The sequence below is a fragment of the Misgurnus anguillicaudatus genome, chromosome 11 (genome assembly GCF_027580225.2).
Source record: "Misgurnus anguillicaudatus chromosome 11, ASM2758022v2, whole genome shotgun sequence".
NCBI classification, from domain to species: domain Eukaryota; kingdom Metazoa; phylum Chordata; class Actinopteri; order Cypriniformes; family Cobitidae; genus Misgurnus; species Misgurnus anguillicaudatus.
Genome location: NC_073347.2, coordinates 10,519,058 through 10,535,046, shown reverse-complemented (window position 1 = coordinate 10,535,046; position 15,989 = coordinate 10,519,058). Strand labels below are relative to the sequence as shown.

Sequence of the window (15,989 nt, the reverse complement as noted above, 5' to 3'; positions counted from 1 at the left end):
TTTAATTTAGAGAATTATAGTGATAGTTTTGTACCTGACATGACAAGTTTATACTTAAATTATGGCATACAAAACATAAATTATGTATATTGAACAGTGTGATTGTGTATTAAATTAATGCAATGTATATGTTTTATACTAGAGGGAGAATTAAGAAGCCTCAGGCCAAGTACAAGGTGCGCAAGTAAGTTAAATTATATTTTAATAAAATAAATGACCTGAGAGCTAACACAGGAATGCACTTCTTGTCAGGATTGTGACCGAGGACAAGAGGATTCGCAAACGATGTTGGGGAAGTGAACATAGAACATTTATTGACGTAAAACATGAAATCAAAAGCCCACGTGGGGGCAAAACTACATCAAACATGATAATTACAACACACTGACATAACATGATATACAAGACTCTGATGAAACATTAAACTGAATAAACAATGAAGACTGCAAAAACATAACACATCTGAACACAATGAACCAGCACAAGACAAGAAACAAGGAGATTAAATAGAGGAAACTAAACAAGATAGCGAGGGCAACACAGGTGAGAGGGATAACTGATGATGAAAAATTAACAAGGTGAACAAGGGGACGGGGACTAGGAATGAGACACCAGAGCAGGGGTAGGCAAGTTCGGTCCTGGGGAGCCGCAGTCCTGCATATTTTAGCCTAAGCACTGATAATCTAACCTGATGTCTATATCCTAAAGACATTGATTAGCTTGTTCAGGTGTGTTTGATTAGGGTTGGAACTAGACTCTGCGGGATTGCGGCTCTGTAGGACCGAGCTTGCCTACACCCGCACCAGAGGCACATGACCCAACATACAAGGCCATGAGCCTCCACATAGAACGTGAGGCAGTCAGAACCCTGCCATCATGATAAAACATAAATATAAAACAAGACTCTTTATGGCAGAGTTCTGACACTTCTGTTATAAACGTATACTATAACTAATATCTATATACATCTGTATCTTACACTCTATTTTTCTCTGTTTGTATTAAGGACGTACCCTTTCATAAAAACTAAAGGATAAATTTAGGAATAGTTTTGGGTAAATTATAGCAATATGCAGTAAGTACCTAGAAAATGTAGTATTACTAATAAATTAGTTGTGTGTTTGCATGCCTTGTGTTTAAACTAGGATGTGTAAAAAGGGGGAAGATGGACCAACTTCGGGCAATGGTTGATAACCTTGGCAAAGAATTTATGGAGCAATCCTCAAGAGAGTTTGAAGCCCTCATGCAACTAGAGCGAGAGAGAGATGAAGAAGAGCAGCAGACTCGGACCATGCTGATGCAGACTTTAGTCCAGACCCTGCAGACAAAGAGACCACACACGTGTTAAACATGCCTCACAATTTAACTCCCGTCAACTACTCCACCCCTCCTCCCTTTACTGATACTCGCAGTTTAACTCCTCTTCCATACATGGGTCCGTGACTCCGTATCACCCTTCTCCATTCACAGATTCCACACATTATTCATTCACCAATCCACACACTTCTTGCAGTCCAACCCATGCTAAGTCTTATGAGGAATAACTAGTTTTTTGTTCTATAAATCAATCAGCCATAACATTATGACCACCTGCCTAATGTTGTGTATGTCCCCCTTTTGCCACCAAAACAGCCCTGACTCATCTAGGCATGGACTCCACTAGACCTTTCTGTCAGAACCAGCATTCATTTTTCAGCAATTTCAGCTACAGTAGCTCATCTGTTTGATCGGACCACACAGGCCGCCCATGATCCTGTCGCTGGTACACCGCTTTTCCTTCCTTGGACCACTTTTGATAGGTACTGACCGCTGCAGACTGGGAATAGCCCACAAGAGCTGCACAATTTGGTGATGGCTAGACGACAAGGTCAGAGCATCTCCAGAACTGCAGCTCTTGTGGGCTGTTCGCATTCTGCAGTCTGTTATGAAGAAATGCTTAACGTAGCCTAATGTATAAGTCAATGATATGAAAAGATCAGATTTAGTATATAACGTTACCTGAGAGAATGATTTATTAATAAAAAAGCATATTTAAAAAAGTACCCTTTAAATTACATGTTGCGCTTTCATGTGGTTTTCTGTAGGAGAAAAACTCTTAATGAGTAGTTACTGCTTTGTGTTTATATTCTCATCTGTATAAGATGTATAACGGAATTTTATCTATTTATCTATCTTTATTCAAATACATTAAACTACGTAGCATTTTAGAATGTCCCATTTGAACATAATAAGAGTTGGCTTAACATTCAGTTTTACAAACGACTTCAACGTATAAACGTATGTTGTGTGTGTGTGTGGTGGCTAATCGGGAAAACATCATATTTTAAATGTGAATATGTTTAAACGTAAAGGCTGCAACCTCATTTGCATGAAAGAACGTTTTAAAATTTGTTTTGGATTAAATTGCTTTTGTGGCCAAGGTAGGTGTACAGTAAATATTCAGCCTCGATCAGAAAAACCATGTCCCACTGTCATAACACACGTGATTCGAGTACAGTACATCTACTCTGGTTATCATTTCAAAACAGTATTTACTGAAAAAATGAGTGTTTTGCATCGTGTATTAAATGTGTTTTTCTTTTATCCCTGCATTTATTCTGCTGTCTAAAATTCTTTGTGAGGATAAATTAAGGAGGATGTAACCAAATACACTGCAAGAACTGGAATGAGAGACAAGTGAGAATGAAGAGGACAACAGAGTATCCATCCTTTCTTCACCACCTCACAGAGTTTGAGTGGAACAACCTGTTTTAGGTGAGACACTTCTCAATAAGATATGTGCTGCATATCTGGGTTAGTTAGTAACATACAGTACTATCTTTGTAAAAACTTGAATAGTTCAAAATATATCTGACCATCTTTCTTTTGCTTACAGGACTCTTAGGATTATTTAATACCAGGACTGATTATTTTATACCAGACGTATGGTATTTTTGAAGCTACTCTATTATTTCTTATGACAATTCATTTCCTGTGCATTCAGTACTGTAAGTTGGTAAGTAAATTTACTGTATTTACTGTAAATAAAAGGTGAAGAGAATATTTACTGTATAGCTCCCCAGCTAACAGAGAACAGTTCTAAGAACGTTCCTAAAGGTTCCAATAATGTTAAGCCAACATAAAAGTGTCCAAATTTTAAATGTTTTAGGAACGTTTCTTGATTGTGTGAATGTTAGAGGAATGTTACTTTTTATCATTTTCAAACATTATGACAATGTCATATTTTTTAATGTTCTCACAATGTTTAAAACACATGTTTAGTATATTTTATGAATGTTTATATGCAATATTTTTACAGAACATTAAGAAATAATGTTTTATAACAGTTTTTAAATAATAGAATGTAATGTTTTTTATCATTACAAGCAAAAACATGCATAACGTTATTGGGAACTTTCAAGGAATGTTCTTAGAACCTTTCTCTGTGGTTGAGCATTGTGTTAGCATCATAAAATGTCATGGGTTCGAACCAGGCTAATAAAAAATGTATACTTAGAATTGCACTGTATTTTGTTTGTAAATGTAAAGACAGAAAGTCATTGTTTTGTTTTAAACCAGTTCTATTTTAAGTTCAGAAAACTTTTTGACTAAATAAAAGGGTTACAAAAATGTTAATTTTCCTATTTTATGCTGATTTTGGGGTGTTTTGGGTTTCCTAGTTACAGTGGGGATCATGACCACCTTCTCCAGCTTTAAGAAAAAGAAAGCAAAATCCTTAACACCACCAAATCATTATAGCATAAACTATACACTGCGAGGGGTGACTTTCTTGCTTGGTGTTTTTGTCTTGTTTTCAGTGGAAGTGTCTAGAAGTTCTTGGATTAGGATGCTTTTTCTTGATGAGCAAAATTACCTAAGTAAAAAAAGTCTATTTATAAAACAAACAATATACAATTTGGGTGAAATTGTCCTTGAAGCGGGCAAGGTTATCTGCCAATGGGGTGAGAAAAAAAATTGTGAAATAAGATTTCTTTTTTCTTAAACATTTAATTCAAGTAAAATTTTCTCACTCCATTGGCAGTTATTTTTGCTTGTTTTGGGCACAAATTCACTTAAATTGTATAGTTTTTGTCTAAAAACTAGTATTATTTTCTTAGGTCATTTTGCTCATCGGGAGGGTGCATCTTGATTTGGGAGTTTTTGGATGTTTCTGCTGAGAGCGGGACGGGAGTGCTAAGTGGGAAAGTCATTTTTTGCGTGTATAAGTCCTATGCCAAAGACTCTCCAAATACTGCATCTACACTTTCTTTCTGATGTGTTTATTTTGTTGGTATATCCTGGTTGTTGCAGACTTGACAGTAAACTTGACTGTGAGCGTCCTATCGATCAGGTACACTTGAAATATATTGTATGTATAATGTGGAGCCATTTTATAATGTGTTTGCATCCTTTAAAAGCCTTAGAGGTGATCACAGTCTACTCCCATTGTGACTGGAAAACTTAAAACATCAGCATTTTGGGTTAAATGTCAAAGAAAATCATTGTGTTTAAATTATACAATTATCATTTTTGGATGAACAAAACCTGTAATCAGTTTTATACGTATGTATGTTTATAATTTGTGTTATTTTTAAACATATTACTGCAAATTATTTAAAATGTGTATGTTTTAAATGTAATTTTCACACAACTTCTTAAAGTTTTTGTATTGTTTTAAATAAAGACTTCAATATTTGAAATTGTCTCTTTGAATTAAATGTTAGCAGTATCAGTAGGTTAAAATTAAAATTAATTTGATTTAAAAATTATAGCTAATTTAAATATAGTACAAATTATTGTATAAAAAAAGAAGAAAAAAATAGTATAGTATTATACTGTAAACCTTTTTACAGTAGCACACTGTATTACACATTTACAGTAGCATTTAAATACTGTAAAATGGAAATACAGTTTAGTACTGTAGTACTGTAAATCTTACTGTAAAAATTAGGGCTGGGCAAAAAAAAATAGATTTTTCGATTAATCGTTTTTTAAATCGTGGTCGATTCAGAATCGATTCTCAAAGAGCAGAATCAATTTTTTTTTTCAGATTTTTTCTGCAAACATTGAACGTAAGATTAACATTAATCAAATTACTAGTCTTTTTCACTAGATGTCACCCACTTTTTTTGCCTTGCGTGATGTTACCAAGGAGCGAGAGGTGAGCCTGTCATTTTTTTATTTAGTCCTTAAAATGGCGGTTTTGGGTGCTTCATTGACGTTGATGTCATTTTCACATAAAAAGTAAGGGGCATGGAGGCATATTAGATTTCGCTAGCAAGACGACGAAGATAGTGTTGTGGCTTTTAATTTCTTTTTATTAATTACCCACTCTTTTTTATTAATATAGTATTTGTATTAAATATATATTCATTGAGTTGAATTGAGAATTGAGTATAAAAACCAACCCGAGATCCGGAATCTAAAATTAAATCGAGAATCGAAATCGAATCGATTTTATAGCTTGTGAATCGAAATTGAATCGATCCGGAACATCTGAATCGATATCCAGCCCTAGTAAAAATCCTTGAAAATGTCTAACTGTGTACTAAACAATTAGTCCAAGTTTATTACGTCACCTGGATGTGAGGATCCAAATGCACTAAAATAAGCCTAAAGCCTACCTTAAGAGCTACTGTACATCGTGTTCTGATATTATACAAATGCAATCTATATTGCAGAGCATACTCACCAACGGCACAGATCACTATTCGTGGCCAGGAGGGAGCTGTGTCTGGCGGAAGAGAGGTTGCTGAGAGCAGCGCAGACAGACAGTGGTGGTGTTTGTGTGGAGAAAAGCGGAGACTTTGGCTACATTTTTGTGTGAATCATCTTTTCTGCTCCACTGGTGTAGATACATTTTCACTGTTAGTTTATTTCCTTGCAGTTTTGCTCTGTTGTTAATGTACCACACTCACTCGCGGCAGCTCTGCTAAAACTTTCAGTGTTGAGCCACGCGCGCATATGCGGAAAGTGCATGGAATGATTCACTGCAGATGTAATAACGTTAAAGTTGCAGTGTGTAATATTTTGAAGGATCTTTTGACAGAAATTCAAAATAATATAAAAAACTATGGGCCCTATTTTAACGATCTAAGCACATTTAGACAACGTCTTAATGGGCGTGTCCGAATCCACTTTTGCTAATTTAATGCCGGGAAAAATGGTTTGTGCGCCGAGCGCATGGTCGAAAAGGATTGGTCCTATTTTTTTAATAAGTAATGGTAGTATTTTGGGAGTAACGTGCAATAAACCAATGAGAGTCTCAGCTTTAAAAGCCTGTTGCGCTTGCTCTATGTCTAATCCCTATTTAGATGACGGACTTTGTAAACTGAAAAACTAAGCGGAGGAAGAAGATCCCCAGTTTAAGATTAATGTTAAATAATTGTGTTGTTTTTCACTTGTATTGAAATGTAATTTTTTTATTAAAACCTTTAAAGGAACAGTATGTAAGAAATGTATATCAAGTAATCATAAAGTGGCCCTGATATGTCAGTAGACATTAAGAAATAATTTTCATTTCAAATACTTATATCACTCAAAACAGTGGTCTGGCCAGGATATTTTCATTTAAAAAGTGCAGTTGCAGCCCTCAACTGATGTTCATGTTGTCATGTTGTGTATTGGCCACCAGTTGTGTGATTGCAGTACCAGTTTTAGCCACAATCCTACACACTGTTCCTTTAAAACCCATTTTCTTTTATTCATGGAAGTAAAAAAGCAGACTTTTAATTGCTTTAACCTCTTAAACCCTGAGGACCCAGTCCCGGGTACAAAATTTCGTATTTTGACTCAAATAAAATATTCTTTTAATCTTTAATGGTCCATCATGGACCCCAGTAACACATATGAGATACTGTTTAAAGCTTAGACTCTCTACTTTCTCCAGATATGCATCACTTTGAGAAATCTTTTACTGTAAGAAAGTTATTTACACTTAATTTACACTATCAACCCCCCCCCATAATTTTTTATATGATTTAATATTCACATATTTCATATTTTTCAAGTATGACAAACATGGGCAAGTCTTATATCAAATGAAAGCTCTCATTCTCAGGAATAAGGCTACATATTATTTTTGTTCTATTATCAACACATATCCAACAATAGTTGAATGAATAAGAAGGTAAAAAATCGTCTTTTGTAAAGATATGGGAAAATTGAGTGTGGACTGCCTCAGATAGCACATATAGCCACAAATGATACACCATCTTTTCTCTTAGGTCCTACTCTAAAAAATGAGTCCATTCACATGATTTTCTTAGGTTGTGTGCATGAATAATCCCTTGTTATTTATTATATGTCCATAACAAAAAATTAATATTTATATGAAAAATGTATTTTCGGACACTTCAGTACAATAAAAATAACTTTTGAATGCGACATGCTAAAGAGATCATTCTTTTTTTGGGTGTTTACTGTCTGCTGCTGGTAACAACCAGAACTGTCTGCAGTCTGCTAGAGCACACAGAACCAGAGTTATACAGTATCAGAGGTAGTATTTACAACATATAAAAAGAAAATTTGGTGTTTCATCATATGAAAAACAACATAAATAACACTATTTGTCACAAACAGCAGCTTTGTTGTAACTTCAAAGGGTTTTCTTTAAAATGATATAAAGCAATTGCATTTATTCCACTGTATGTGGTTATGGGAGCACTTCAAATGTTTTTAGGCAGAAATTTTATACAAAAAGGGTATTATTCCTCCCATCAGTTGGAGTAAAATAACTTTTGCATAGATTATGATAGAGAAAAAAATATTTTTTCCTCTGTAAGCTGGCAATTGCTGGAATCAAACAAAACTGTCTGCAGGGAGCTGAGGCACTCAGGGCCAGAGTTATACACTTTTAAATAAAAACTTTAGAAAAAAAAACATCAAAAAGCGCCTATTTATTTTTGTGTTTATTAGAGGACTGACATCACATACAACCATGTTTAGCACTTTCAACAGTGTTTTATGTAATTTCAAAGGGTTTCCTGTAAAATGATACCAAACATTTGTATGTAAACCTCTGTATGTGGGTATGGGAAGCTTTTGAAATTGGGTAGGCCAAATCCAGGCGAAAATCCCCAAAATAGCTTCAGGGTGGAAGAAGTTAAATGTATGGCTATCCAATATTATCAAAAAAAATATTTTTTTTACAAGTATGTAAGAAAAAGATTGTACTCTAAAAATACTTTATTTGTAAGGAACAGGAGATAAAGAATTTACAAATGGCTATCCGAACGTTTCAGCACTTTGGACAGCGTTTTTTTTAAGCAAAGAGTTTTTTTAAGCATTACTTACAAATGTTTCTCATCTCACCATATCCACAGGTACAGAGGTATTATATACAATAAATCCGTGAGGTAGCATGTTTAAAAAAACAGATGCATTTGTTTAAAGCAAAGCATTTATTTACTTACCAGGCTACAGGTGAAGCAGCTCTTTGCGCCTTCTAACGTCTCATAATTAGTCCTCATTTATGTCCAAGAGACTCAATAATAATCTTTTACATTTTAATATTTGAAAAGCGTTTTTGTGCTGCTGAGCATTCATATGTGATAAGCAAACCTGCATTTTCGTCCCGTTTATATAGCGCATATTTCTAATGCGCTTTTTAAATAACAAAAAACATATTGCGCCATTGACTTTAGAGCAGGTTTTTGTTGGTCAATGGCGTAGTCTATTTTAGATGCCTCAAAATAGCAACACGTCAACAATGCGCCTGAACACACCTCGTTTTTAGATAAGAACGCCCATGGGCGCAAACATGGGCACAAATGCATTTGCTATTTAAACAACGTGGCGCTAAACGTGAAAATTATAATTGCGCTGGGTCGAAACTAGCAAAATACACTTGCGTCGCGCTGCATGGCGCCGGGTGTGAGATAGAGCCCTTTATGTTCAGGGGAGTATAAAGACCTTTTTATAATGAACTGTTATGTTTTTATTACCTGAGAATGAGACGTTTTTATCTACATACCCAGAGGGTCCACTTACGTGGAAGTCGCCATTTTGTGCCACCATGTTTCTACAGAAGCCCTTAAAGGACAAAAAGTGGACTGAGCCGTTGGTTGCAATTAGCAACCTTACCACTAGATGCCGCTAAAATTTACACACTGCACCTTTAACACTTTTTATGGGAATATACTGTAAAACACAAAAGATGATTAAATAGAATATCTAAATAAACAAAATTAAGATAGGCTTCTGGAAATCTTGATGATTATCAAGGGCAAAAAGTGGCAGCTCACAAAGTACACCCCTACGTTTTGGGGCCCAAGGCAGTTGCCAACCTTTGCCAAATGGTTAAGTCCCCCCTGCTCATCATGCGTATTAACATTTACACCATTCATTTACTGTATAGTAATGCTAGCTATTAATAGTTGTCAGATAATAGGTATTGAAAGAGTGGATAATTTTTCTTTGTTTTAACATGTTCAAAGTTTCATGCATGTGTAAGCCATGGTGTGGAGATTGTAAACAGGGTCAAAATTAACTCCGAAGCATTTAATAAACTAAGTTAAATCAAACACGTCATTTATTGTCTTTGATGTCCTGTTACTAATAAAATAGTGTTTTTCAATTCCTAAATTTAACTAGTAGTTTTACTAAGGGCACCCATCTCATAAAATTAAACTGCTATTTTAAACATATTCCTTCCTTCCTGATATAAATGAATATAAATTTGATATGATTATTAATACTGATATACTAATTTGGGCAAAGAGCACTAATGACTTGTTTAAGACTTGAAGCTTAAAGTTGATGACTTGCAACTCGACTTGGACTTGCCTGTCTTGACTCGGGAGTTGACTCGAGACTTGAATGCAAAGATTTGAGACTTACTTGAGATGTGCAAAACAATGACTTGGTCCCACCTCTGGGAAAGAATATATAAATATGAGTACCCCTAAAATGGGCCATACCAGTTTCACTGTATGAGTGCAGCCAGGCTTGAGAAATACATTCATTAAACTTTTGATAAATAGTCTCACCAATCCTATCTTTAAATTGACTATTGATTCCATTGCTCTTTTTGAAAGTAACTCTTTACCCTTGTGTTCTTGCATATTTAATATCAATTTTTTTATAGAAAACAAATCTTTGGTTAGCTTAGATTCACACAAATGTTTTCTCTTCTAAAACATTTTTGCTTTGCAGGAATTTACAGCAATGGGCAACAGTCCGTCTATAAAAGTTCTAAAAGACCATGGCTACACATTAGTGAGTAAAGAAAAGAACAAGATGCTGGTGAAAAATGAAGCAGGGGACCTGTTTGTCGTTAAAATATTAAGAGCTAACCAGGTAAGTTTGATAGATTGAATATAATAAGATTTGATTTAAATGATTATAAAAGATTAATGCTTATAATGAGATTTGAGGGTGTGTTTCTTTCTGTTTTTAGGATGAATTGAATTTTCTCCTCCAGCTCAGTCATCCACACATTGTCCATCATGAGGAAATCATCACAGGTTAAACAACAAATTCAGATTTTTTTCTGTTTACCTTTCAGGGCTAAATGAATTACTGACTTATTTTTAAATAATATTAAATCTTTTTAAACTGCAATCTGCCTTTAGATTCAGACTATTTGTATCTTCTGCTGGAACACTGTGAAGGTGGAGATCTTGCTCAGACAATCAAAAACACAAAGGAGGGAACAGATAAATTTTCTGAGAATGAGGTACTGTAGACTGATGGTAAAACATTAGCACATGCAATATTTCTTCTCCCGGTTTTTAAAAATTTTAGTGCCAATCGAGCAAACTTGTAGAATAATCATTTGTTTTGGAACCTGTTGGGTCTCCAGAAGCACATCCCACACTGTTAAAAACGCAGCATTAAGTTAAAGGATAATTCCGGTATTTAACACTTTGAGTCTCATTTCTGGTTTGTTTTGGATGAACTACAGTGATGGACACAGAAATTTTGACAATGGGTCGAGTCTTGACTTTTCGACTCATTTAGAAGCATCTCTTGGCTGCTTCAGAATGGAAGTCAATGGTCATGCACAAACATGTCATTAAAACAACACTTAACGTTCTTTTTCAAAACTGTACTACTCACCGAGTGGTTCGTGGTGTTCGTTGATGATTAAAAACAAATATATTGACGCAATATATGATTTCAATCCGTGTTATTTGCTAAAGTGGAACTATTTAGCTATGGATGTTGGTCTGTCTGCGCCACCTATAGAGCGGGAGCGTGAAGTGCACTTCCTGCTTGGCAAAAGCTCTGCATTAACGCTGTAAAATATTTATATATATATTCGAATCTCAAAACTGAAAATCGAATGTCAACCCACGGAACTAATATTCGAATATTCTGGTCCAGCCCTACAAATATGGGAAAAAATTCTTCTGAGAGAAACCGAGCGAAAAAACTACAACCACATGTAAAAACAAACAGACCCTTTTCTGTTTCCCGGCGGCGGAGTGATATATCAGCGAGCAAACAGTCTTCCAGGAGAAGTCAATGGAATTTTACAAAATGCCAAATAAAACACGACAGAAACTGTATTTCGCTACACAACTTGTTTTTAATCATCATCAACGAACACCACGAACCACTCGGTGAGTAGCACAGTTTTGAAAATGAACGTTAAGTGTTGTTTTAATGACATGTTTGTGCATGGCCATTGACTTCCATTCTGAAGCAGTCAAGAGACGCTTCTAAACGAGTCAAAAACTCAAGACACGACCCATTGACAAAATTTATGTGTCCATCACTGTAGTTCATCCAAAACAAACCAGAAATGAGACTCAAAGTGTTAAATACCGGAATTATCCTTTAAAACAACTTGGTTTTGCATGTCAATTTAACATACTATTTTAAGTTTTGATCTGTGAATAGTTCACGTTAAAGAAGCATAAAAAATATGTTGATTTGACAAAAATGTTGCATATTTTACAGTGCAAGATAAGCATGAATATTTTTTAAAGAGGTGCATCTTAAACCCTAAATAAAACATCTAAACCTAGACCTAGAAACCTCAACATAGGTATATGGGGGAGAAGGTTGGAGCAAAACTCTGTTGGCAAGAGCAGAATTGAGCAATCGTGATCTATAGGATCTTTTAAAGCAACTTAATAATTCTAAGTAAAAACATGCATATAATTCATTCTGAGAGAACACCTGGGCAACCAGTTTCCCACATACCCAAAATGCAATAATATATCTCATAATAGGTCGCAAATAATTCACAAATATTTTAACCTCTTGCCGTCAAGTGTTGCAGTTTTAACAAAATAAATAATTTACAGATTCGGAACTGGATTGTGGAGATCTGCATGGCTTTGAAATACCTGCATGATCAACAGATCCTGCATAAAAACCTGCAGCCTGAGGTAAAGATTTCATTTAGTTGATCTATGCATATCATTTATATGAGATCAACCCATTGCCAAAGCCAATAATTCAGTTAAAGTGCTCTGAAAATGTATCTAATTTTGCTTTACACATGTTTACTTATGAGAAAAAATCCAATGGAAACTCAAACACACAAAGGGCTGTGTTAGGGTGGCCATTCGTGCCAGTTCCGCCGGACGCGTCCTGAGCATGTTTTTGGGTTCGTTCTTCGGAAGTCGTGTTGGTCAACCGCATACGTAATCAAGGTTTAATATTTTGGGTTTAATTTCAGAAAAGCAACCGTTACATTTCAAGGTAAGAATGAAACTACAATGATTGTATGTCTTAAAAGAAATAAATCTTAATTTTTTAATGTATTTTAACTGAAATGTGAGAACCTCGATGACATATGGGGTCGAGCAACGCGACTTCCGGAGCACAAACCCGAAAACATGTTCGGGACGTGTCCGGCGGAGCTGGCACGAATGGCCACCCTAGGTGTGTACACAAGCCTGTTTTCAACTGAAATCTGAAAACTTTTCTTATAACAGAGCATATTCTTCACTTCATTTGGAACAATCCGTCTTGGCGAGTTTGGAGTAATTCATCAATGGTATTGTTTTTTTACTTCTTTGACTTAAAACAAGACTTGTCAGGAACTCAACACATACTGTAATACAAGAAATACAGCATAGTTTATATTTTTGTGTGCTTTATGATTTGTATTCTGCACTGCGTTGTGTAAAACTGTCAAATAAAGAGATAAAGTACTGGCAGAAAATTACCAGAACATTTTCTGTTATTGCTTTTTGTTTGTTTCTATTAGGTCCACCGAAGAGCCAACAGCAGAAAATAAACCTTCATGTGCTGCACCTGAGATTTTGAATGGCAAACCTTATGAGGAGAAAACGTAATAAAACATCATCAAACTGCAATGATATCATGCATACCTGTACATACAGTTTTCAGACTGAATACTTACATCCTGGTAATAATAACTTTTACAGTGAAATTTGGATGTTGGGGTGTGTCATCTATGAGCTGTGCATGCTGAAGTGTGCGGTGAGAATTTAAGATTAAAACACAGTCACCAGGTTAAAACAATGATGTTTTGAAGATATACAGTACAAATACCAATGCAGTATTAAGTAAATATTGGATTACAGTTTATTTTGATAGACATTATACTGACTTTAAATACCTTTACAACTACATGTCAACTAACTCTCATTAGAATATATATTAGGTTATGGTTAGGGTTGGTATTAGGAGAATACTGTAAGATGACATGTAGTTGCAAAGTTACTTTTATATAGTAAGTCTAATATTTTTTTTAAAGAAATTATCTTAGTAAAGTATTTACATAGATATACTGTATAGTCTAGTAGTACTTTACTGACTGGTACTTGACAAGAGGTTGCAAAGGTATAATTTGTAAAATATATCAAGTGGACTATCAAAATAAAGTACTCTTTTTCATATATTGATTCACACATGTTTGCTTAATTGCATTGTCTCATATAGGGAATAAAGGTTGTATGTTTTTGTTGGAGACTATTGAAAAAAGAAAGATTGATTATCTTATTTTTGTCCTTATTTAGTTTCCAGTTGTTGAAAAGATACGCAAACGCAGATCCTCCTATGAAGCTCTTCCTCCGACCTTCTCTGAGGAGCTTCGTCAGCTGATAAAAGACACACTTCAACCTGATCCAGCATGCCGTCCATCTGTCAGCGAGATCTTGACCAGACCTTTCATCATTAAACATCTTCAAGAAAAGGTGAACCACCTTATTAAAATATTACATTTTCCATATAATTGACTATTAACAGTGCATACTGGCACTGGTTCTAAATAAAATGAAAAGCATTGAAGAAATCTGTTTATTTTTTCAGACCTTGCAAACTATTAAGACTCTCTATAGGACACTGGAGGACCTAAGAGCACTAGCTGATGATTTAGAAAGAGTCCATTTCAACACAACCGAAGGCAGTCTTGTGGGAGGTTTAAGACTTGAAGTTTAAAGTTGATGACTTGCAACTCGACTTGGACTTGCCTGTCTTGACTCGGGACTTGACTCAAGGCTTGAATGCAAAGACTTGAAACTTACTTGTGACTTGCAAACTATGACTTGGACTGGTAAAGAATATATAAATATGTACCCCTAAAATGGGCCATACCAGTGTCACTGAATAAGTGCAGCCAGGCTTGAGAAACACATTCATTAAACTTTTGATAAATAGTCTCACCAACCCTCTCTTTAAATCGACTGTATTGATTTCATTGCTCTTTTTGAAAGTAACTCTTTACCCTTGTGTTCTTGCATATTTAATATCAATTTTTTTATAGAAAACAAATCTTTGGTTAGCTTAGATTCACAGAAATGTTTTCTCTTCTAAAACATTTTTGCTTTGCAGGAATGTATAGCAATGGGCAACAGTGTGTCTGCTCTAATAGACCATGGCTACACATTAGTGATTAAAGAAAAGAGCAAGATCCTGGTGAAAAATGTAGCTGGTGACCTGTTTGTCGTTAAAAAATTGAGCGCTTACCAGGTAAGTTTGATAGATTGAATATACTAAGATTTGATTTTAAATAATTGTAAGAGGTAAATGTTTATAATGAGATTTGAGGGTGTGTTTCTTTCTGTTTTTAGGATAAATTAAAATTTCTCCTTCAGCTCAGTCATCCACACATCATTCATCATAAGGAAACCTTCACAGGTTAAACAAAAATTCAGATTTTTTTCTGTTCACCTTTCAAGGCTAAATACATAACTGACTTATTTTTAAATAATATTAAAGTTTGTTATACTGTAATTATTATTAAACTTTCAGATTCAGACTGTTTGTATCTTCTGGTGGAACACTGTGAAGGTGGAGATCTTGCTCAGAAAATCAAAAACATAAAGGAGGGAAAAGATACATTTTCTGAGAATGAGGTATGACTGTAGATTGATGGTAAAACATTAGCACAGGCAATGTTAATTCTTCTCCTGGTTTTTACAAATTCTAGTGTCAATCAAGCAAACTTGTAGAATCTAATCATTAATTTTGGAACCTGTTGGGTCTCTAGAAGCACATCCCACACTGTGAATAAAATGCAGCATTAAGTTAAAACAACTTGGTTTTGCAAGTCAATTTAACATACTATTTTAAGCTTTGACCTGTGAATAGTTCACTTATAACAAACAAGTGCAACATAAGCATGAATAATTAAAGAGGTGCATCTTAAACCCTAAATAAAACATCTAAATCACCTAGAAACCTCAACATAGGTATATGGTGGAGAAGGTTGGAGCAAAACTCTGTTGGCAAGAGCAGAATTGAGCAATTGTGATCTATAGGATCTTTTAAAGCAACTCAACTCTAAGTAAAACATGCATATAATTCATTCTGAGAGAACACCTGGGCAACCAGTTTCCCACATACCCAAAATGCAATAATATCTCATAATAGAGGGTTTTCACGACGCGTCATCAAAGCGGTAGTCACAATATTGGAGGCACTCCGCATTACAACAGAGCACAGACACTGAAGTATATCCCGAACGTCGTCAAGAAAAAATGGCTAATTATTGCCGTGTTTGAGATTGTACCATTAGGACAGTTTGAGAAAAACATTTGGAATATTATTGACTTCTAAAAGTTATTAAAAACCAGGGAAGGGGA

The 15,989-nt window shown here is 35.0% G+C and overlaps 2 protein-coding genes across 8 annotated transcripts in view; both read left to right on the top strand.

The window, feature by feature from the left end:
* LOC129416580 (serine/threonine-protein kinase Nek3) overlaps positions 1-13,270 on the top strand; it is a 54,805-nt gene extending 41,535 nt beyond the window's left edge. For 2 of the 6 annotated variants that reach the window (XR_012372085.1, XR_012372086.1), the window contains 2 exons: positions 143-2,754; positions 2,876-4,100. Coding sequence is in view for 1 of the 6 variants with exons in the window: in XM_073873001.1 (XP_073729102.1) it covers positions 10,147-10,278; positions 10,379-10,445; positions 10,554-10,657; positions 12,237-12,320; positions 12,873-12,934; positions 13,148-13,235 (537 nt within the window). In the remaining 5 variants the exon portion in view is untranslated. Of the gene's footprint in view, positions 1-142; positions 2,755-2,875; positions 4,101-10,134; positions 10,279-10,378; positions 10,446-10,553; positions 10,658-12,236; positions 12,321-12,872; positions 12,935-13,147 lie in introns of those variants that run through there. The other 4 variants (XM_073873001.1, XR_012372088.1, XR_012372089.1 and 1 more) reach the window with 4 other exon arrangements.
* Positions 13,271-13,279: 9 nt separating this feature from the next.
* The window catches only part of LOC129416585 (uncharacterized), a 46,256-nt gene continuing 43,546 nt past the window's right edge, over positions 13,280-15,989 (top strand). The window contains exons 1-5 of one of the 2 annotated variants that reach the window (XM_073872991.1): positions 13,280-13,383; positions 13,923-14,099; positions 14,737-14,874; positions 14,976-15,042; positions 15,157-15,260. In XM_073872991.1, coding sequence (XP_073729092.1) covers positions 13,339-13,383; positions 13,923-14,099; positions 14,737-14,874; positions 14,976-15,042; positions 15,157-15,260 — 531 coding nt within the window. In that variant the 5' untranslated portion in view covers positions 13,280-13,338. The remainder of the gene's footprint in view (positions 13,384-13,922; positions 14,100-14,736; positions 14,875-14,975; positions 15,043-15,156; positions 15,261-15,989) is intronic. The other variant, XM_073872992.1, reaches the window with a different exon arrangement.